This window comes from Triticum aestivum, chromosome 2A (assembly GCF_018294505.1).
Source record: "Triticum aestivum cultivar Chinese Spring chromosome 2A, IWGSC CS RefSeq v2.1, whole genome shotgun sequence".
Lineage (NCBI taxonomy): Eukaryota > Viridiplantae > Streptophyta > Magnoliopsida > Poales > Poaceae > Triticum > Triticum aestivum.
In genome coordinates this window covers 709,026,228-709,049,213 of record NC_057797.1, presented here as the reverse complement: position 1 = coordinate 709,049,213, position 22,986 = coordinate 709,026,228, and the positions used below count along the sequence as shown (strand labels likewise).

Here is a 22,986-nt window from a genome sequence, read left to right as displayed (position 1 = left end):
TGGCGCGAACGGATGCTGGTCCAGGGGGCGGGGGGTACTCATCGGCGGCACCGGCGGCGGTGGAGGGAGCAGAAAGTGGCGATGAAGCTGTCTATAGCTGTCCCTGTGGGCTGACTAGGGAGTGGATGTTTGGGCCGGCCCAAAAGAGATCAGGTCCGGCAGCGCACAGCCCACCACATGTCCCTCCACCACATTCATCATAGGCTGTCCTGGACTAGCGTTGCCCAGACCAGCATGTGGCCCTGCTGGCGCATCCATGGAAAAGCAGTGGCCCACAGGGTGCTGCTCATCCAAGCATGCGGGGGGGGGGAGGGGGGGGGGGGGGGGGGTCCACCGACGTGCCCAAGACCGAGCCGGGTTGCAGTTGGTCCACCGGCAGCAGCGAAGCAAGGGCTGTCGCGGTAGCAAAAGCAGGCACGCCTCCCTGCTCGACAGATGTCTCAGTAAACATCAACATGGGATATGCATCCTGCACCATTCTGTAAAGGTGATGGCCAACTTCTTCTCTTGGGTGGTCACATGCGACCAGCGACGGGGGTGGGGCTCCGTGCCCATCACCATCGTCACTGTCGCCAGGCAGCAAGACACTGTCGGTGCCCGTCTCAACCAGGCCACCAGCGTCTTTGCCCAGGGAGATGACGCCGTCAGTGCCGGTGGCCTCGTCGTCTCCCACGGGGTAGCCGTCGTAAGAGCGTCGTTAGGGCTAGCACTGTCCGCCTGATGATGTTGCCGGCCCTCCTGACGCCCCTGCCCACCATGCCTCGGACGGCTGTCGGAGCCAGCGCCCTGAGAATGTGACCCAGAGGCGGAGGCGCCTCCCGCAGCTCCCGGATGTGCACCAAAGGGGACGCCTCCTCCGGACGACGGGCCGTCCTGATCATCGCGGTCGGCGAAGTTGAGGCGCGAGTGCACGGGGCCCCGCTGCTGACGAGGAGGGAAAGTTCCATCCTCGAAGTGCAAGTTCCAGCGGTAGTGCCACTTGACCGAGTCATCGCGAGGGGGGAGTCGAGGTCGTCGGAGGGGATGCCGCTGGTAGCACTGTGGGAGCTCGTCGGGCTGCCGCGGAAAGGTGGATCTATCGGTTCGACGGAGTAGTCATGGATGCGGTCGAGGTGGATGAGAACCAGATAAGCCAAAGGGCTCACCGGCTCCGAGCGGTATGGCTCGTCGCAGCGGTCCTCTAGAAACCTCCTGTGGAAGCTGGCCGAGGTCTGATTTGGAGGCTCCTCGGCGGTGAGGCTTCCCCTAGTGGCAATCTTGGTCGGATCTTGGACCCAAACCCAGGTGTAGAAACACGCGGAGTCCTCGTCGCTGAAGGTGCCCTCTTCGATGTGGTCGACGATGGCAGGGGGGGGGGGAAGAGCTGCTCCACGTCTTGTGGCGTCTAGACATGCCTAGGCGGTCCCTCGAGGCAGACCCGCACCTTGAACGGCAGGCGGATCAAGGTGGCGCCCGCCCGCTTGGACCAAACAGCGAGCATGAGCACCGCGTTGCCGATGCGCAGCACGCTCGGCGAGCGCAGGGCCACATCACGGATGCGCCGGGCGGAGAAGCGGATGAGGAAGTCGCCGGGCTCGAAGACCGAGACGTGCATCTGGGTGCAAGCGATGCCAAACTGCATGGACGCCGCCACCGAAACATCTTGCACCGTGAAGTTGGGACAATTCCCGAGCACTGTAGTGATAATGACATGGTGCTCAAAGTCCCTGTCGGCGTCAGCGAGGGCCGGCCGCCAGGCAACCGTGGCAGAAACCATCCTGGGCCGCAGGCGGACGTCGGGCACCGGGTTCTCCATGGTGACAGTGGGAGCGGCGGCTGGTGTGGCTGTTGCAGCAAGGGAGGGGAGGGCCACAGCGGCGATGCAAGGGTGGGAGGCGGAAGCTGCGGTGGCATGGGCGGGGGCGGGGGGATGGGAGCTTTGCGGTGATGGTTGAGCTCGCAGGCACTGGAGATGTGCCCGGAACGGGAGCACAGGAGACACCGGGGGAGGTTGGTGCAGGCGGCCACACGATGCTTGGGAGAGAGACAGCGAAAGCAGCAGCCCTCCGCGCGCGCGAGTCATAAATAGATGCTGGATGCGCGTGAGGGGGTGGGGAGGGGGATTGCGCGACCGTCCACCATTAATGACAAACCTCCGGGGCCGGTCACGGCGCCACCAGTATGTGGGCCTGACCTTATGCCAGCCCTGTCCGCCATGAATGCTGGAGCCGTTGGCGGAGGGCTCACCCACCTCAGCACGCGCAGGCGGACGGATTGAAGGCCCAACCACCACCGATTGGATCCTAGGAGCAGGCACCCCATGCTGGGTAGGAGGCGCGGAAGCAGATCCAACACATGGGGCTGCAGGATTCACGAGAGCGTCGCGGTAGGAGGAGGGACAACGAGCTGCTATAGATGAGGGCGGGCCTGGGGGAGGTGGAAGAGGGCGGGCCTGGGTTGCTGGAGGTCGGCGAGGGGCCGGCCATGGCCAGGGAGGCCGCCGCCGACGCGCGGCGGAGCGGGGGGAGGCGGAGCGAGGAGCTAGGCTAGGAACTCCTTCAACTGTTTCACGCACATCCCCGGTGGCAATGTGCTAAAATGAAAGGTTTCAATACCATTGCTCAAAGCAAGCCAGATGTATACTTAGTGTAGAGCTGACAGAATACATGTCACATTGATGGCACATAGTCATGTCAGTGTTTTGATAGGGTAGTACTATATATAGGCAAACGAGACCTTCTCAAGACATACTCCCTTCGTAAAAAAATATAAGGCTAGTCATAGTGGCGAGTAACTTAGACTAGTGTCATGCATACCTCTCTCCTCATAATGCAAAGTAACATACAAGTAGTATCATAGATAATAGCATTTATTATATTATAGACTCATTTTGCTTTGGGTTGCGTTATGTTACAGTAACATATTATGTTACTCCAAACACCTCTCTCCTCATTAACTATATGTCACATAAGCAAACTTGTCTTGAAATGCGCTATGTTATTTGCTAAGTTACTCCCACTATGACCAGCCTAAGAGCGTTTAGATTGTAAGACGCACACATATAAGACATGAAATCAAGAAAAAACAAATCACCATTCTTACATGTCCAACTTTTACTGGCACAAAATCGTGATCTTAAAGAGCTCATTTCTCGTCATGAAATACTACCATGGCCGATTGGGCGGTGGCCAACAACCGAGGTACACGACATGTAACGTAAGTAAGCCTGCCATCTGCTGTTATTTACCTCGGCTGCTGTGATAGTGCCTTTCTTCGTATGTTTATTGACTTATTGTGGCTTCATGGGATCCCAAGGATTTTGATCTACTACCTCCGTTACAAGTTCTACGCGTATACGTAGGTTACCAGTTTTTATCATCTTAATATAAACTATATAACATAAAAATTATACGGTTTGAAAATAGAACATTTGAAGTTTATATTGTTATATTTTTTATAATATATGACTTGTATTAGGTTGGTCAAATTGACGACCTAAGAGCACGCGCACGCCCTGTAAACTGAGAAAGAGGTAGTAATTAGGTCGCCAAACCTACAGCAGCTGCAGGAGTAGAGCTTGAGATCTTTTTTTTTTTGCTGGAAGTAGAGCTTGAGGAATTGATGTTCTCGGCTTAACAGACTACTTCTCTTGGGTTTGATTTATGAATACTTGTTATAACACCGACATGACTTCCAAACAAGTCGTATCTATTACAATTTGTATATTCTCTAGCAGAAATTTCAGCCCTTGCAGTTAACCCCTTCTTTTTGAACAAATAACAGACAAAAATGTGGCATCCTTAGAAAACTATATTCAATACGATTGCACCATTGGTACCAACTAGTGCTGAAGAAGCGTTTTTCGATTGATATTTCCCTTACCAGAAAGAAATGGTGACAGAGTTGGTATGAGCCTTTGAGGACATAACTTCTCTGAACATCTTCTTGAAAATTGATAGAATGCATCGTTTTTGAAATTTTCACCGGGGGAGGAGGGGGGGGGGGGCCTCAACCACCTGAATATATTTCATCGAATTTGCCTAGAAGCCTCGCAGCTCCATACAAGATAGGTTCAAGTGAACCAGAATACACGGGGGAAACAAGAGGAGACACAACCGAAAACACACACACACACACACACACACACACACACACACACACACACACACGCACACGCACACACACACATCCAGCCGAACCTCCGAAAGACCCGCCGAGGAAAGGGCACAGAAGAAAGCCTTTCAATGATCCAAAGCCGTACGCACCAACACCACCGACCGCCATTTCCATATATCATCAGCACAACCAGCAAGGAGGACCTCAACTTACACCTTCATCTGACCAAGCAAGGAGAGAGCCTTGAACGTTGGCCGTTTGGTCACCACCCAACAGCCCCCCGTAGAGGTAGAGGTGCCATATGGGAACGAGGTGATCCATTGAGTAGGATAACGACCCCGCTAACCCGGCTATGGATGAAAATCAGACCCATTTCCAGCGCATGGCTGAGCCACGATCTCGCAGACAAAGCACCACCTCCTCACCAACAAAGCACACACCACCGTCAACCCCAAACTGGGCACACCACCACCACCATCGAACCCACAACGAGCAGCCTCCACATAGCCGAACCAAGCCGAACCTAGATGATGCCTTCAAGAAAAGATGCGACACAAAATGCGCCGCCATCACCCGTTCCAGGAGAACCTGGAACATGGGTTTCCCCAGGTTTTCGAAGGGGCACTCACCATGATAGCGCTGCCTCCACGGAGGTTCACGGCGCCCGCAGGCGTCGCCGTCGCCGGCTCCAGCAGGAGCAGAGCTTTCGCCCAAGTGAGCATACCACCTCCTAGAAGCATCGACAGGTCGTGGAGCACTGCCTCCTGCACATTTCCACAGAGAAGGGCCACTGCAGCCCCGCCGCCACACACGACAGGATCCGGTCCACCACAGGTCAGATCCGGCAGGATCCAACATGCCCCGCCCGCTCCCCGTCGGATCGAAGCCAATCCGAGGCCGACAGGCACGCCGCCCCACCAGAAGGCAAGGGGCGAGCACCACCACCCCGCGCCTCACAGAGCACCTCCACCGGACTCCCCCAAGCCGAATCCAGCAGCCATCCCCGAAGCCAACCGGGCGCCAACGCAGCGGGGAGTCGCCGGTTCGAGGGAGGCCAGCTAGAGGGAGCCGCAAGCGCACCCACCCCCACTGTCCCTGGCCACCGCTCGAAGAAGTGACGCGCGCCGGAGTCACGCCGCGCCGCCCGCCACCACACAGAGCTCCCCCGGCTCGTGGGTGTTCTGCGCTAAGAACGACGCCCCGCCGCCGCCAGATCTGAGCCGACTTTGCCCGGCAGGAGCTTTTGGCGGCGGCGGGAGGGGGTTTGGCCGGGGGGAGGGGTCGCCGCCCGAGCCGCACTGGGGAGGACGGCGCCTGGGGGGGGGTGTTTCGACCATCATAGAATGCATCGTGATAGGTATCCTTTTGCTGAGATCATGTGGAAGAAGCTTGGCATCGTCGAACATTTCCTTACTGCAATTGCTAGGGCCGTCTTCCTTGTGTCTCACTTTGCAGTTGGGGTCGGCGGATGAGGCGGTGCATTCTCAGATGGAGTTGAATTCGAAGCCAATTGATCTCCACTTCCTTCCATTCCTCCTCTTCCTCCTCCTCTTGTTTCTCCTTCAGCACATCTTTGTGGATTTGCCTTCCCATCTCGGCTCCCCCAAAATGGAAGATGTCTCGGTTCCTCTTCATCTCAACTTGATCTACATTCACATAGTGTGCGTATTTGTTATTATGGCCGCAACTGATGTTAGCGTTGATGATCGCAAAATAGTACCGCATGTCAGTGGGTTAGAGAAATTATTTTCTGCTAAAATAAAACAGGACATTGTTTTTGTTTGATGTTTGCGCCAACGAGAAGGAAGAGAAGTCCCTGGACGTGCATGTATTAAAGGAGAGTAATTACATGCAAGGTGAAGAGGTAAATCAAGACGTGACATCTGCATGCAACATTGATCAAGCAAGGTCTGGCAAGGAAACAGAAACACTCTCCAAATTTTGGAAAGCTAATGGAGCCTACGTACATACATGGGAGTATAGGATCTGTGATCTATTTGACTCAGCCAATAAAATCAAAGAAAGGAATTTGTTTTTATTCTTGCCACTTCCACGTAAAAAGAAGGTCCCTCAATCTGGCAAGACTTGGAGGTTGCTAGTACGTGATTTGCTTTCATTAAAGGATACGGGCTGGGGTCCACCTCAGATTATCATATATGTCGAGATATAAAAGGCAGTTTAATTAGAGATAAGAGTTTGACTTATTTACGTACACTAGTTTTATTGTTTGTCGGTCAAGTTAAAAGGGTCGGCTATACTAGTATAAATAGCCATAGTACAGTCAATGTAAATGCAGGTTATTTTTGATAAAATAGACACAATGTGTTTTCAAGGGTAAACACCCGTATCAAGTTTTAGAGGGATCTTTAGAAAACCTCTGTGTTGCGATTTCTTTGTAGAAATTGTTTTTGCGCGTGAGTATCATCGTCGAGATCGATTTTCTCGTGCTGGGCCGTAAGGTTCAAACCCTCTATTTTTCGTGCATATCGCGTGCGCGGGTGAGAGGCTACTGCTGCTGAAGGTGGAGTGTCGTGAAAGGTCGGGCCGCAACAACAGACCGGATCTCGCCAACGGGGTTCGGTCTATATCAAGTGGTATCAGAGCAAAGGTTGTTCACGACACAATATTTTTCTTCGAGTTACTATTGAAGTTTTTTTATCACGAGAAAAGATTGTAGCTCGCAAATGATGATGGCGGTCGAGAAGGATCCCTTGCGTTCCTTGCCTTGGTACCAATGCTTTACGCGTGTGCGCGTCGGGCTGACGAGAGTTGTGCAACATTGATGAATTGCTACTCTAGTATGAATATGGTGAGTCAGACTATGGTTGATACTTTGAACTTGTCATTGATTGAACATCCAGAACCGTATGAGCTTTGGTGGAAGGACAAATTTGTCAAGATCATGCATCGCGTTGAGGTACGATTTATTCTATGTGGATATGACGATATGGTCATGTGTGATGTGCTTCCTATGCACATACATACATGTTCAATACTGCTAGGAAAACCATGGACAGATAAAAGAAGTTGACATATCATTCGGTTGGCAAATTTTCTTTTGTTCGTGGAGGACAGTACGTAGTACTTGATTCGTACACATTGGAGAAGTATATGGCTGATCGCAAGAAGCGGGACATTGCTCAAGCTGCATCAGAAGTAAAGAAGAAGAAGGTTGAAGCCGCTGAAAATTTTCCAAGCATCGTTCAAACTGCAAATACAAATATTGTTGAAGAGATAGATTCGAAACCAAGGACGGTTTCGTTTCAAGGAGGAGAGGATGATATGGCCGCAACTGATGTTAGCGTTGATGATCGCAAAATAGTACCGCATGTCAGTGGGTTAGAGGAATTATTTTCTGTTAAAATAAAACAGGACATTGTTTTGTTTGATCTTTGCGCCAACGAGAAGGAAGAGAAATCTCTGGACGTGCATGTATTAAAGGAGAGTAATTACATGCAAGGTGAAGAGGTAAATCAAGACGTGACATCTGCATGCAACATTGATCAAGCAAGGTCTGGCAAGGAAACAGAAACACTCTCCAAATTTTGGAAAGCTAATGGAGCCTACGTACATACATTGGAGTATAGGATCTGTGATCTATTTGACTCAGCCAATAAAATCAAAGAAAGGAATTTGTTTTTATTCTTGCCACTTCCACGTAAAAAAAAGGTCCCTCAATCTGGCAAGACTTGGAGGTTGCTAGTACGTGATTTGCTTTCATTAAAGGATACAGACTGGGGTCCACCTCAGATTATCATATATGCCGAGATATAAAAGGCAGTTTAATTAGAGATAAGAGTTTGACTTGTTTACGTACACTAGTTTTATTGTTTGTCGGTCAAGTTAAAAGGGTCGGCTATACTAGTATAAATAGCCATAGTACGGTCAATGTAAATGCAGGTTATTTTTGATAAAATAGACACGATGTGTTTTCAAGGGTAAACACCCGTATCAAGTTTTAGAGGGATCTTTAGAAAACCTCTGTGTTGCGATTTCTTTGTAGAAACTGTTTTTGCGCGTGAGTATCATCGTCGAGATTGATTTTCTCGTGTTGGGCCGTAAGGTTCAAACCCTCTATTTTTCGTGCATATCGCGTGCGCGGGTGAGAGGCTACTGCTGCTGAAGGTGGAGTGTCGTGAAAGGTCGGGCCGCAACAACAGACCGGATCTCGCCAACGGGGTTCGGTCCATATCATTTGTGGTGAAGTTGCTTGTGGAACCTGCAAACACCAGATATATGTCGTCCAGTAGAACTAGTGACAGGTTAATGTACCGACTTAACAGGGAAACATGCTGCCCACTTGTGCTGTATTGAACGAGAGTTACTTGAAACAGCAGTGATGCACCATCGTATTTGATCCCGACCAATACATCAGACCCACTTGAGAGGACGATGGACTGATTACTGAGTGGGTGTTGCTGAACAGATTTGATGCTGTTTAAGTCGAGTCCGACATGGTTGCCGTCAAGGTCATCCTGGTAGCTCTTCCTCGTGTCAAATTCCACGGCTACTAATTGGTTCGTCTTGGCGCCGTCTGTCTGATTGTTGCACACGCCCAGCCACTGGCCACTGCTGTTGCTGGGCAACGACGGATTATTGGTGAGCACAAAGGCCATACCTTCTCCAGTCCCGTTCTGTGGGAGGATGTTGAGCATGAAATCTGTCCTGAAGGAGGTGAGCGCCGTGCGCTTGCTGTTCCACAGCTTGAGGGTCTCCTTGGCATACACCACTCTTCCCGACCGGTGGGTCATGTTGCCGGCGTTCGGCGTGATCTGCAGGGAGTTGTTGGAGATTGCTGAGCCAGGGCTGAAGCTGAAATCATCCCTGTTGCTTGCATTGAAGTTGGGGTATGTGAACTGCAAGCAGCTGCAGGTTCTGCCTAGGATGACAACAGCTGCACAAGCTATGCAGAAGAAGCTCGACAGGCTGCTGGTATTGGGCTTTGTCATGGCTAAATGGTTCCTGTAGCTTCCTGCAACCTTCTCAGAGAAGAGGAAGATACCAGTTCATATGATCCGCGTACTTCGCTTTTCAATATGGACGAGGCCGGGGAGCAGTTGACAAATACTTGGAAGAGACATGGTCAATGGGACTTGTCAGGTACATCGGCCAATACTATCTATGCAGCTGCAGAAAAGTTGCCAATTGTTAAATTAATAATCTGTGCAAAATGTTCAGCAATATGCTACTCACCAGTAATATATTTGACTAGGTGATCATCCCCTTTTCTTCTCTAGAGACAGATTAAAAGAAGGGTGTCAGCTGGGAGGAACAACGAGGCTGTTGAACAAGTAGAACAGTGACATTAATAACATAAGAAAAACACTAAGATGGTACAGGAAACTGATCCCTGAGGAACTTGGATAGAAATTTCTTCCATCTAACAATTGTTTATTGAAGATACCTCATGAATGTAGAACTAGTCTTTGCGGCTGTTACAACTTATAAGTGGTACCAGATTAAAAGAGTGTTGTCTGTGTGGAACAGCGAGGCTGTTGAACAAGTAAAACAGTCACATTAACATAAAAAACACTGAGGGTACAAGAAATAAATTGGTGCCAACTTGATAGTGCCAGCCCTGAACAACCTGGGCCGAAATTTCTTTCATCTAATAATTATCTATTGAAGATGCCTAGTCAATGTAGAACTTGTCTATGGAGCTGTTACAATCAAAGAACAAAGGCATTGTCAATTCAAATATTTGCAAGTTATCCCCAGAAAAGGGAAAGTTTCTCTATGATTACAATTTCTTGGAGTAATCTAGTTTGCTTAAATGCTATCTCTAGTGTGCGTATTTTGAATTATCCTCATATAATGTCTTGATCTAGCGCTTAACATGGAAGATCACATTGGACCAGAGTTTTTCATGCTAAGCTATACAACATGAGGCCAAATTAAGTCTCCCTTCTCCGTTCTCCATCTGTAAAATCAAAAGTGGAACGGGTGCATTGTAATTCCTGTAGAAAATTTGAAGTGACTAGAAATAAGAAGTTAAGAGTACTATTGGTCAGACCAAGCCATATGTATCCTAAATGGAAGCACGGATAGAAAATGGAATCAACGAAAGTCAAATAATTTTTCTCACCTGTCCACCGTCTTACTGCCGGGAATTTGTGATCTTAAAGAGCTCGCTTCTCACCGTAAAACCAAGCTGACAAACCTGCCTGAACGTCGCTTTTCTATGAGTCAGTGATCTGCTGTTATTTACCTCGGCCGCCATTGTAGTACCTTTCTTCATATGTTTATGACTTACTGTAGCTTTGTGGGACTCCAAGGAGTTGGATCTGATTAGGTCACTTAGACTAATAGGTGGAGAATTAAAACTTGAGGAATTGATGTTATGGGTTTAACAAACTACAAGTTTTACTTGCATGAAAGTAAGTATTGTAACTCCTTAATCACCGTAAAAGATTTCTTTTGGGCCCAATTATGACCACTTGCTATACCGCCCACATGACTTTCGAAGAAGTCAAATCAATTTCATTTTGTATATCCTCTAGCAGAACTTTCAGCCCTTGCAATTCTCCCCTTCTTTTTGAACACATAACAGACAAAAGCAAAAATGTGGAATCCTTGTAAAAACTACATTCAATCTGATTGCACTAATGGTACCAACTAACATTGAAGAAGCGTTTTTTCGATTGATATTTTCCTTACCAAAAAGAAAATGGTGACAGAGTTGGTATGGGCCTTGGTATCCTTTTGCCGGGATCATGTGGAGGTCATCGTGCTAGGTATCTTCTCTGAACAGCTTCTTGAAAACTATATCCACGATGCTCACCTGTCACCTCGCCGTGAGGGAAGTGGAGGTCATGGAGCAGAAACTGTTCTGCTGCCTAGCCCCTCCGGTGAACAGCAACCCGACGTCCGGCAGCTCAATTTCCCGCTGATTGCCTCCCGGAGGCCAAACAAAAGCAGGCTTATTAACCGGCGGCTCCGGCACCGGGGCACCATCGATCAACACCTGCACCACCGTTCTTATGGACGGCCTCTCCCTCGGGTTCGGGTGGCAGCACGCCAACGCTAGCCTCACCGCACAGTCCACCTGCGTCTGCTCGAACTCGCCGTCGAGCAACCGGTCGGCAGCATGCAAGGCCTTCCCCTCGCCGTATAGACTCCAAGTCCAGTCCACAATGTGCATCGTCAAGGGGTGCCCGTCGCTCGAGTAATCCTCCATGCCACGGTGGTCGCTGTCGTGCATGTACTCGTACTTCACGGCACTGCTGGGGCTCCTCCCGCTGACCACCTCCATGATGAAGACACCGAACGCGTACACATCCGTGTCGAGGCTGGCACGGCCGGTGAAGAAGCACTCGTAGGCCATGTAGCCGCGAGTGCCGGCCACCGCCTGCGTGGAGTGGTGTGTGATCCCGTCGTACTGGATGACGCGGGCAAGCCCGAAGTCGCCCACCCGCGCGTTGTAGTCCTCGTCGAGCATCACATTGCTGGGCTTGACGTCCCTGTGCAGGACCCTCTTGCTGCTCCCGTGGTGCAGGTAGTCCAGCGCCGATGCCACCCCACAGATGATCTTGTACCGCCGATCCCATGTGAGCTAAAGAGCGCTAATCTCCGACGACGAGTTGCTCTCTCTGGCACTGGCATACAAGAGCTTGTCCAGGCTGCCCATGGGAAAGTACTCTTACACCAGGAGCAGCTCGGATCCCTCGTGGCACCAGCCGATCAACTTGACGAGGTTGCGGTGGGACAGCTTGCTGATCGTGTTCACCTCCGCGACGAACTCCTGCTCTCCTCGGTTGGAATCGGCGTTGCCCATTGACACCCGCTTCACGGCCACCTCCAAGTTCATCCTATTGATGTGGCCGAGGTAAACGGTGCCAGAGCCGCCTCTGCCGAGCTTACGTGTAGGACTGAAGTTGGCAGTCGCACGCCTCAGCTCCCTGAGCTTAAATTTGACCGGACCATGTGCGTCGATCATCTTCTCCAGGTTGCGGTTGGCGAGCCTTCTCTGACGTGTCAACCTTCTCCACATGAAGAACACACCAACCAAACAGGTAGAAAATATAACCAAAGCAGCAATAGCCAAGAACACCTTTATTCCAACTCTTATTCCGACTGTGGCATCATTTTCTATTGTGGTGAAGTTCCAGGACTTTATCTGATTCAGTTGGGTGAAATCGCCCGTGGAACCTGCAAACACCAGATATATGTCGTCTGCCAGATAGTGTGATAGATTAACAATCAAACTTCCGCTGGATTTAAGCTGCCCTCCTATTGTGCTGTGCTGGACTAGATCTACTCCAAACAATCGTGTTGTACCATTGTATGCCATACTGACCCATACATCAGATCCACTTGCGAGGATGATGGACTGATTACTGAGCGGGTATTGCCGAAAAGATTTGATGCTGTTGAAGTCGAAGCCAAAATGGTTGCCGTCAAATTCATCCGCATAGCTCTGCCTGGTGTCGAATTCAACGGCAACTACTCGGTTTGTCTTGGCGCCATCTCTCTGGCTGTTGCATATGCCCAGCCACTGGCCGCTGCTGTCGCTGGGCAAGGATGGATTGTTTGTGAGCATGAAGGCCATACCTTCTCCGGCAGTCCCGTTCTGCGGGAGGATGTTGAGCACGAACTCTGTCCTGAACGACGTGAGCGCTGTACGCTTGCTATTCCACAGCTTGAGGGTTTCCCTTGCGTAGACCACTCTTCCCGACCGGTGGCTCATGTTCCCGGCGTTCGGCGTGATTTGCAGGGAATTGTTTGAGATTGCTGAGCCTGGGCTGAAGCTGAAATCATCCCTGTTGCCTGGGTTGAAACTGGGGAAAGTGAAGTGCAAGCAACTGCAGGTTCTGCCTAGGATGACAACAGCTGCAGACACCATACAGGAAAAACTCAACATGCTGTTGGTGTTAGGTATTGTCATGGCTAAATGGTTCCTATAGCTTCCTGCAACCTTGTCAAGAAAGAGGAAGATGCCAGTTCATATCATCCGCATACTTTGCTTTTCAATGCAGAGGAGGGGAGGAACTGACAACTACTTGGACACAAAGTCAATGGGACTCGTCAGATACCGCCAGCAGTGATATTTCTGCAGCTGTAGAAAAGTTTTTGATTGTTAAATTAATAATCTGTGCAGGCAAAATGTTTGGAGAAATTTTACTTGCGTGTAATATATTTGACTACGCGGTCATCTTCCTTTTTTTTACTACAGACAGAACAAAAGATGGGTGTCCGGGAAGAATAACGAGGCTCTTGGACAAGTAGAACAATGACATTAACATAAAAAAAACACTGTGGGTACAAGCAACTGATTAGTGACAACTTTGATAGTGCCAGCCCTGAAGAGTTTGGATAGAAATTTCTTTTCATCTAGCGATTCTTCATTGAAGATGCCTCATCGATGTAGAACTTGTCTTTGGAACTGTTACAACTACAAGCATACCAGGTTAAAAGAGGAGTGTCTGTGAGGAACAACAAGGCTGTTGAACAAGTAGAATAGTGATTAGTGACAACTTGATAATGCCAGCCCTGAAGAACTTGGATAGAATCTAACAATTCTTTATTGAAGATGCTTCATCAATGTAGAACTTGTCTTCAGAGTTGTTGCAACTTACAAGTGTACCACAGGCAAAATTTGAAGTGACTGCAAATAAGAAGTTTCCAAAATGATTTGCACATCCATCGCTTTAGGGTCAAGGCAGCTTTTGTTCAACATCTCCTTGACTGGTTACAATCTCTGTTCCTGTAAATTTTTTTCTTTACTTTCTTTACCCAACTCCGGTATGTACAGTCTGTAAGTTCCCCTTAATTTTGTAGGATATACACCGGCGGGCTTCCCCTATGGTATTGCATTCAAAAAAGAAAAGTTTCAGTATGATTGCTCACACCAAGCCTGTACTTATTGTGGCTTTGTGGGATCACAAGGAGTTTGATCTGATTAGATCGCTTAAACTTGCAAGTCAAGGATTAGAATTGACTTGAGAAATTGATGTTCTAGGTCTAATAAACTACTGTAGTTGTATTTCCCTTAAGCCCAACTATGGACACCTGTTATACCAACCACATGACTTTCAAACAAGTCATATCTATTCTGTGTACCCTCTAGCAGAACATTCAGCCCTCGCAATTTTCCACTTAGTTTTGAACAAATAACAGGCAAAAAATGCGGCATCTGTATAAAAACTGTATTCAATCCAATTGCACTTATCGTACAAAATCACAAATTAACACTGAAGCTGGCCTTATTTAACTCATGCTTTGCTTACCAGAAAATAATGGTGATAGGGTTGACATGGCCCTTTGAGCATGGACCTTCTGTGGAGCTCCTTGATAATTCATAGAATGCATCGCGATAGATATCCTTTTGCCAGGATCATGTGGAAGAAGCTCAGCATCACAGGCCATTTTCTTACTGCCATTTTCCTTGTGTTTCAGTTTGCAGTTGGGGTCGAGGCCGAGGTGGTGCATTCTCAGATGGAATTGAAGTCGAAGCAACAGCCAAAGCCAACTGATTTTCACTTCCTCTTGTCTCCCCTTCAGCGGATCTTTGTGGATTTGCTTCCCATCTTGGTTCCCCGAAACTGGAAGGATGTCTCGGTTCCTCTTCATTTCAAATTGCTTCACATTTTCCTCGCTTTTTTTTTTTTTTGCTCTACATTTGCAAAGACATTGGCCGGAAAAAGAAACAATCAGTTTATAGTTCTCCAGTCTTCAATCAAGTATTTCGGTATGAGAAATAAGGAAGAAGGAGAAGTACTTCCCTCTGTCCTCCGTCCCGGCCGCCAGCCGCCTGAGCTCGAGCAAGAGTGAGAGGAGAGACCCTTGGTGCGGCTGAGAGGGGTTAGGTTTCTTAGATTCGCTTCTCCGATTGAGGTGGGCTGTGGCCTATGCGCATTAGGCAGGCTATGCAAATGAGCCCACAAGGGTCGGATATGATGTTTTTTGTTTTTGTAAATCGGAGACAAATTACCTCGATTTATCAAATTCTACTAAAAACTCTAAATTTATCAAATAAATGGTAAGTAACAAAAATCGGTTTCTTCACAGGAGGGAGAGGCGATCAACAACCCTAAACGCAGGCAAGAAGTCACGCCCTAGTCAGTCGATTCCCCTCGTCTCCAATAGCCGCGCCCTCATAGCATTTCGGCAATCGAGACTCATGAGAGTAATTGTTGAAAACATTATTAAAACTTCAATTAATTTTTAATTATGATTAAATCATGATGACAATTTTTTAAAGGGGGGGAGGCGGGGTCACAATGACAGTGTTAGGCTGGTCATAGTGGGGAGTAACTTATACTAGTGTCATACATATGACACTAGACTAAGTTACTACCTCCATAATGCAAAGTAACATAATAGTAGTGTCATAGATTGCTTCATTTATTAGCTCATAGACTCATTTTACCTCAAAAAACGCTATGTTACAGTAACATATTATGTTACCACAAGCACCTATTTCCTCATTAAATACTTGCCACATAAGCAAAATTGTCTTGGGATGTGTTAAGTTACTACCTAAGTTACCACAACTATGACTAGCCTTAACTAATCTCATGTTGTAAGTTAATCATGCGAGTGCGTACAAACATGTATATCAATTAACATAACAAAGTACTGCAAGCGCATGGATCATAAAAATGGGATAAACAAATCATACCCTTCGGAAAGGTAAGTGACGACAAAAGAAGCATCCAGAGCCTTCTTCGTGGCATCACTCTTGTCATCCATGGCGCGCAATTGGCAACCCTAAACACAGGCAAGAAGTCGCGTCCTAGTCAGCCAATTTCCCTCTTCTCCAATAGCCGCCCTCATCTCCTATAATCATTTCGGCAAGCGAGGCGACTCATCAGAGTAATTGCTGGAAATATTATTATTTTTAATTAATTCAATTATGATACAAAATCATGATGACCGTGTTTTTTTGGGGATTGGGGGGGGGGTCATGATGACAGTGTTAACAATATTAATCTCATGTTTGTAGGTTAATCATGCGAGTGTGTACGAACATGCATATCAATTAACATAACAAGTACTGCAAGCACATGGTCATAAAAATGGAATGAACAAATCATACCCTTCGAAAAGGTCAGTGGTACGGTGACGACAAAAGAAGCATTTGAAGCCTTCTTTGTGGCATCACTCTTGTCGCCCATGACACGGTTGGGAAAGTTGAAGTCATCGATGTAGACGGATGGAAGTGAACAATCGTTAGGACGTTCCCCAAAAAACGTATATCCCTTCTCCCAGTGTAGGGTCTCAAAGAGCGCGGCTCCGGCTTGCTCTCCTTTATGGTCATGCACACGCGTGCTCGTCGACATGGAGTAGCCGAATGTCGGAGTAAATGACCACGGGTAGTCTAGCCGGCTTCCACTGGTTCTTCAGAAAAATTATAGGCCAATTGAGCCTCCAAGCGTCCAAGACGTGAGGCCGCCTTCCCCCAGCTGGCTACCTCTCAGGCCGGCTGCGTAAAGGCGGCCATGCCCTAAAAATCCTTGAGAAACAAAACCACGAGCAGGCCGACTCCAAGAAGCCGGCCATGAGAAGGCCGACTCCAAGGAGCCGACCCCTCAGCAGGCGGCCAAGATCGTGCCCTCGGAGTTTGAGCCCACCTAACAGCGACGAGATGGGGCGTGGCTACAGTGAAGCCTGCCACCCCCGAATCCCGGGACGCGCACGGCCACAGTACGTCGTACAGGGCGGACATCACCCGTTCGGCGCGGTACTGTTGCCATATTGATCACGACGTCACCCATGGCGAGCAGTCAGTACGACCCGTGGGTGGCGGGGCCCCTCAGTCAGGGAGACACCCAAAGGCGGCCAGGCCTCCCGCAGTCGTCCTGGGGTATGGCCGGCTCCCAATAGCCGGCCAGCTCTCTCCCTCGAAGGAGGTGCCTCATTAAGGAGATAAGACGAGGTAGGGCTACAGTGATGAGCCGCCCAGCGGCGGTACTGTAGCCATGCTTACCATGACGAAGCCCTCGTCACTAGGGGCAAGGCAATACTAACCAGCCTCCGACAAGACTCCCGAGCGGTGGGACCGACCTGTCGACCAGAAGGCTGGCAGCCGGCGGGGTCCACCAGTCGGCGGGCCCCATCTGTCGGCAGAGAAGCCGGCGAGCGTAGACGCAGACGGCTGGGGCCCACGCCCAGCCAAATTACCGTTGTACCCCTGGGGGTAGGCCTATATAAACCCCCCACGGCGCCCATGCAGAGGGATCCCCCTTTCGATAGTTCCAGACACCTCATCAAGAGAAGCGGGCTAGCCTTGCCCTTCCTCATCCTTTCACCAAACAGCTCAAGGAGCCTCTTGTAGCTACTTGTCAATCTAGTGACCATGCGGAGACCCCGTGGAGCAGCAGTAGGGGTGTTATCTCCACGGAGAGCCCTGAAGCTGGGTAAGATCCGCCGGCGTGCATGTCTTCGCCTTATCCCGTTTCCAGGCACCGGCGATGTTTTATTGGCTCCCACAATGATAAGCCACCCGTTGGCATATGTCGCACCAACCACCCGACATTTGGCGCCCACCGTGGGGCCAGGTGCACCGTCGTCCGGAGACCTGCTCTGGACGGGAACCCTCTTCCTTCCCAGCGTGCGTAGCCAGCCCGGCTCGCCCGATGTCGCTTGCCCCGATGTGCTGCAAGGCGTCGCTAACGCATGCGCGACGAGCTGCCTCACCGATCTTCTTGGCGAGGCTCGCATCTCCGACGAGCCCACATCCGACGCGGGCACAGGCTGCCCCGAAAGCCACCTCGCCAGCCTCCTCGACCAACTCCACGTCTCCGGCGAGCTTATCACGGACTTGGAGTCGGTTGGCTCCACCGACCCGATGCTTGTTGATTCTGACACGGCATCGCTTGACGCCTTCCCTTCCAATGTGGTAATCATCAACGACCCTCTTCCTCGAGCCGACAGCAGCGGCAGCGCCATCGCCGAGGTACTGGTTATCAGCAACGGCGCCGCCTCTGGCGAAAATGCCCACGACGCCCTACAGGCGGCACTGCACGACTTGTCTGCCCCCATCCCGGTTGACGCTGACGCCCACACACTGGAGGCGTCGCCTCGCCCTCGTTGCGGAGGGCCAGAAGCTAGCCTCCATGAGACGCCTCATCGAGGCTCACTAGCACGAAGTCGACCGAGCCGCCTTCGGCACGCCGCCTTCCGACGGGCCGAGCCACGTCAATATCATCAAGAAACGCGGTGCGGCTATCGCCGGTGCGCAGGGAGCAGATTGCCCAGTCTATGCCACGCCTCTCGAGAACCTACGCGCCGCCCAGGCGGCCGTAGACGAGCTGGGCAGACTGAGGGCCGACGAGCTCCCCTACATGACCAGACGCATCCAGCAGCTTATCGACGCGGCCACAGAGCGGCATGAAGCCGGTGTCCGCGCCAAAAGTCCTCCCCCGTGCCGAGAGCACGGTGCGACGTCCCGAACGCCGACAACGGGCAACACCCGTGCAAGGAAATAAAAGGAGCCGGCTGCCAGCCGCAGCCGGACTCGAATCTCCATCGAGCGTGACGCAGAAGGCCGCCCTCGAGCTGTGGAATGGCGGGGCGATCCGCCTCCTCCTCCGCCTCATGGGGAGAGATATCCTACTTCGCCGCCTGTCACGCATCCGACTCTCAGCGGCCGACTGGGCTGCCGCGAAGGAGTCGGCGAGAATGACGCCCGCCACCAGATCGACCGCCTAGCGCGATCCCTAGCTCTGGAAGAAGAAGATGATGTCGGCCCGCCCTGCTTTGGCCCCCGCATCTGCGACGAATCCTTCCCTAAGGGGTTCTCGCTCCCAAGAGACACGCCCAAGTACAACGGCTCTGTGAAGCCGGAAGACTGGTTGATCGACTACTCCACTGCGGTTAGCATCGCGAACGGCAATAGGCGCGTCACCGTGAAGTATGTTCCCCTCATGCTCCAAGGCACGACGCGTACTTGGCTCAACAGCCTCAAGCCTTACAGCGTCAACAGCTAGCTGAACTTCACAGAAGCCTTCATCCGCAACTTCAGCAGCACCTACAAGCGGGCTACTAAGCCCCGACAGCTCTCCTTGTGTGTGCAAGGGCCCAGTGAATCAACTCGCGACTACCTCACGCGTTGGGCTGAGCTCCGCAACTCCTGTGAAGGGGTGCACGAGGTTCAAGCTATAAAGTACTTCATCGTCGGGTGCCGAGAAGGCACCCTCCTCAAGCACCGACTCCTCTGCGACAAGCCGACTACCCTCGACGAGCTGCTGGTCATAGCTGATAAATACGCCACGACCGATTTCTTGATGAAGACCGAGCTCCAAGTAGACGCCTCTGGGAAGGTGCTTGCTCCGAGTCCCAAGACGCCAGCCGGAGACTCCAGCCGACGCCCGCACCATAACGACCACAAGCACAAGGCTCCCATGCCACCGTCCACCAGTCGGCAGGTGGCCACAGTCGAAGATGAACAACCCGAAGGGCGGCCCACGCCCAAGAAGCAGAGGGATAGCAGGCCGGCTTGGCAGCCAGCTTTCTCCTACGAGCAAGCACTTGATGCCCCCTGCAAGTTTCACAACGGCGTGAAGCCTTCAAACCACACAACCCGAAAATGCCACTGGCTCACGCGGATCTCCAAGGGCGAGGGGATAGCGCCGCCTCCGGCCCCTCCGCAGCCGACGGCTCGACCGGCAGTCGGGGCTATTCAAGACGAGTTCCCCGACAAGCATGCCGGCTTTCTTCTATGGGCAAGCACTCGACGCCCCCTGCAAATTCCACAGTGGCGCGAAGCCTTCAAACCACACAACCTGAAAATGCCACTGGCTCACGCAGATCTCCAAGGGCGAGGGGATAGCGCCGCCTCCGGCCCCTCCGCAGCCGGCCGCTCGACCAGCAGTCGGGGCTGTTCAAGACGAGTTCCCCAACGAACATGCCGCCTACATCGTCTTTACAAGCCAACCAGAAGACCGGCGCAGTCGGCGCCGACAGCACCAAGAAGTCAACGCAGTCGCCTCTTATCGGAGTAAATGACCACAAGTAGCCTAGCCGGCATCCCCTGGTTCTTGAAGAAAAATTATAGGCCGATTGAGCCTCCAAGCGTCCAAGACGTGGGGCCGCCTTCCCCCAGCTGGCTACCTCTCAGGCCGACAGCGCAAGGGCGGCCCTGCCCTAAAATCCTTGAGAAACAAAACCACGAGAAGGCCGACTCCAAGAAGCCGGCCACGAGAAGGCCGACTCCAAGGAGCCGACCCCTCAGCAGGCGGCCAAGATCGTGCCCTCAGAGTCTGCGCCCACCTAACGGCGACGAGATGGGGCGTGGCTACAGTGAAGCCTGCCACCCCCGAATCCCGGAGCACGCACGGCCACAGTACATCGTACAGGGCGGCCATCACCCGTACGGCGTGGCACTGTTGCCATGTTAATCATGACGTCACCCATGGTGAGCAGTTAGTACGACCCGTGGCTGGCGGACCCCCTCGGTCAGGGAGACACCCAAAGGCGGCCGGGCCTCCTGCAGTCGGCCTGGGGTATGGCCGGCTCCCAATAGTCGGCCAGCTCTCTCCCTCGAAGGAGGTGCCTCATTAAGGAGATAAGACGAGGCAAGGCTACAGTGATAAGCCGCCCAGCGGCGGCACTGTAGCCATGCCTACCACGACGAAGCCCTCGTCACTAGGGGCAAGGCAATAGTAACCAGCCTCTGACAAGACTCCCGAGTGGTGGGACCGACCTGTTGACCAGAAGGCCGGCGGCCGGCGGGGTCCACCAGTCGGTGGGCCCCATCGGTCGGCAGAGAAGCCGACAAGCATAGACACAGACGGCTGGGGCCCACACCCAGCCGGATTACCGTTGTACCCCTGGGGGGTAGGCCTATATAAACCCCCAGGGCGCCCATGAAGAGGGATCCCCCTTTCGATAGTTCCAGACACCTCATCAAGAGAAGCGGGCTAGCCTTGCCCTTCCTCACCCTTTCACCAAACAGCTCAAGGAGCCTCTTGTAGCTACTTGTCAATCTAGTGACCATGCGGAGACCCCGCAGAGCAGCAGTAGGGGTGTTATCTCCACCGAGAGCCCTGAAGCTGGGTAAGATCCACCGGCGTGCATGTCTTCGCCTTATCCCGTTTCCAGGCACCAACGACGTTTTATTGGCTCCCACAATGATAAGCCACCCATTGGCATATTTCGCACCAATCACCCGACATTTGGCGCCCACCGTAGGGCCAGGTGCACCGTCATCCGGAGACCTGCTCTGGACGGGAACCCTCTTCCTCCCCAGCGTGCGTAGCCAGCCCGGCTCGCCCGATGGCACTTGCCCCGATGCGCTGCAAGGCGTCGCTGACGCATGCGCGGCGAGCTGCCTCGCCGATCTTCTTGGCGAGGCTCGCATCTCCGACGAGCCCGCATCCGACGCGGGCACAGGTTGCCCCGAAAGCCACCACGTCAGCCTCCTCGACCAACTCCATGTCTCCGGCGAGCTTGCCGCGGACTTGGAGTCGGTTGGCTCCACCGACCCGATGCTTGTCGATTCTGAGACGGCATCGCTTAACGCCTTCCTCTCAACCGTGGTAATCATCAATGACCCTCTTCCTTGAGCCGACAGCAGCGGCAGCGCCATCACCGAGGTACTAGTCATCAGCCACGGCGCCGCCTCTGGCGAAAACGTCCACGACGCCCTCCAGGCGGCGCTGCATGACTTGTCCGCCCCCATCTCGGCTGGCGCCGACACCCAGACACCGGAGGCACGCCGCCTCGCCCTCGTTGTGGAGGACAGAAGCTAGACTCCATGAGACGCCTCACCGAGGCTCACCAACGCGAAGTCGACCGTGCCGCCTTCGGCACGCCGCCTCCCGACGGGCTGAGCCGCGTCGGTATCATCAAGAAACACGGTGCAGCTATCGCTGGCACGCTGGGAGCAGATCGCCCAGTCTATGCCACGCCTCTCGAGAACCTACGCGCCGCCCAGGCAGTCGTAGACGAGCTGGACGGACTGAGGGCCGACGAGCTCCCCTACATGACTAGACGCATCCAGCAGCTTATCGACGCGGCCACAGAGTGGCATGAAGTCGGTGTCCGCGCCGAAAGTCCTCCCCCACACCGAGAGCACGGCGTGACGTCCCGAACGCCGACGGCGGGCAACACCCGCGCAAGGAAAGAAAAGGAGCCGGCTGCTAGCCGCAGCCGGACTCGAATCTCCATCGAGCGTGATGCAGAAGGCCGCCCTCGAGCTATGGAATGGCGGGGTAATCCGCCTCCTGCTCCGCCTCGTAGGGAGAGGTATCCTACTCAGCCGCCTGTCACGCATCCAACTCTCAGCGGCCGACTGGGTCGCCGCGAAGGAGTCGGCGAGAATGACGCCCGCCACCGGATCGACCGCCTAGCGCGATCCCTGGCTCTGGAAGAAGAAGATGATGTCGGCCCACCCTTCTTTGGCCCCCGCATCCACGACGAACACTTCCTAAAGGGTTCTCGCTCCCAAGAGACACGCCCAAGTACAACGGCTCCGTGAAGCCGGAAGACTGGTTGATCGACTACTCCATTGCGGTTAGCATTGCGAACGTCAACAGGCGCGTTGCCGCGAAGTATATTCCCCTCATGCTCCAAGGCACGCCGCGCACCTGGCTCAACAGCCTCAAGCCTTACAGCGTCAATAGCTGGCTGGACTTCACAGAAGCCTTCATCTGCAACTTCACCAGCACCTACAAGCGGGCTCCTAAGCCCCGACAGCTCTCCTTGTGTGTGCAAGGGCCCAGTGAATCAACTCACGACTACCTCATGCGTTGGGCCGAGCTCCGCAACTCCTGCGAAGGGGTGCACGAGGTTCAAGCTATAGAGTACTTCACCGCCGGGTGCCGAGAAGGCACCCTCCTCGACGAGCTGCTGATCATAGCTGATAAATACGCCATGGCTGATTCCTCAATGAAGACCGAGCTCCGAGTAGACGCCTCCGGGAAGGTACTCGCTCCGAGTCCCAAGACA

The 22,986-nt window shown here is 52.3% G+C and overlaps 2 protein-coding genes across 2 annotated transcripts; both read right to left on the bottom strand.

Moving 5' to 3' along the window:
- Window positions 1-10,879: 10,879 nt before the first annotated feature.
- On the bottom strand, window positions 10,880-11,533 carry LOC123190413 (probable L-type lectin-domain containing receptor kinase S.5). Its single transcript, XM_044603042.1, has one exon. It carries the CDS (start codon window positions 11,531-11,533, stop codon window positions 10,880-10,882), a length of 654 nt encoding a protein of 217 aa, XP_044458977.1.
- Window positions 11,534-11,734: 201 nt separating this feature from the next.
- LOC123190412 (probable L-type lectin-domain containing receptor kinase S.5) lies at window positions 11,735-12,979 on the bottom strand. The gene has a single exon (XM_044603041.1). The coding sequence runs from the start codon at window positions 12,977-12,979 to the stop codon at window positions 11,735-11,737; it is 1,245 nt and encodes a 414-aa protein (XP_044458976.1).
- Between the last annotated feature and the right edge of the window lie 10,007 nt (window positions 12,980-22,986).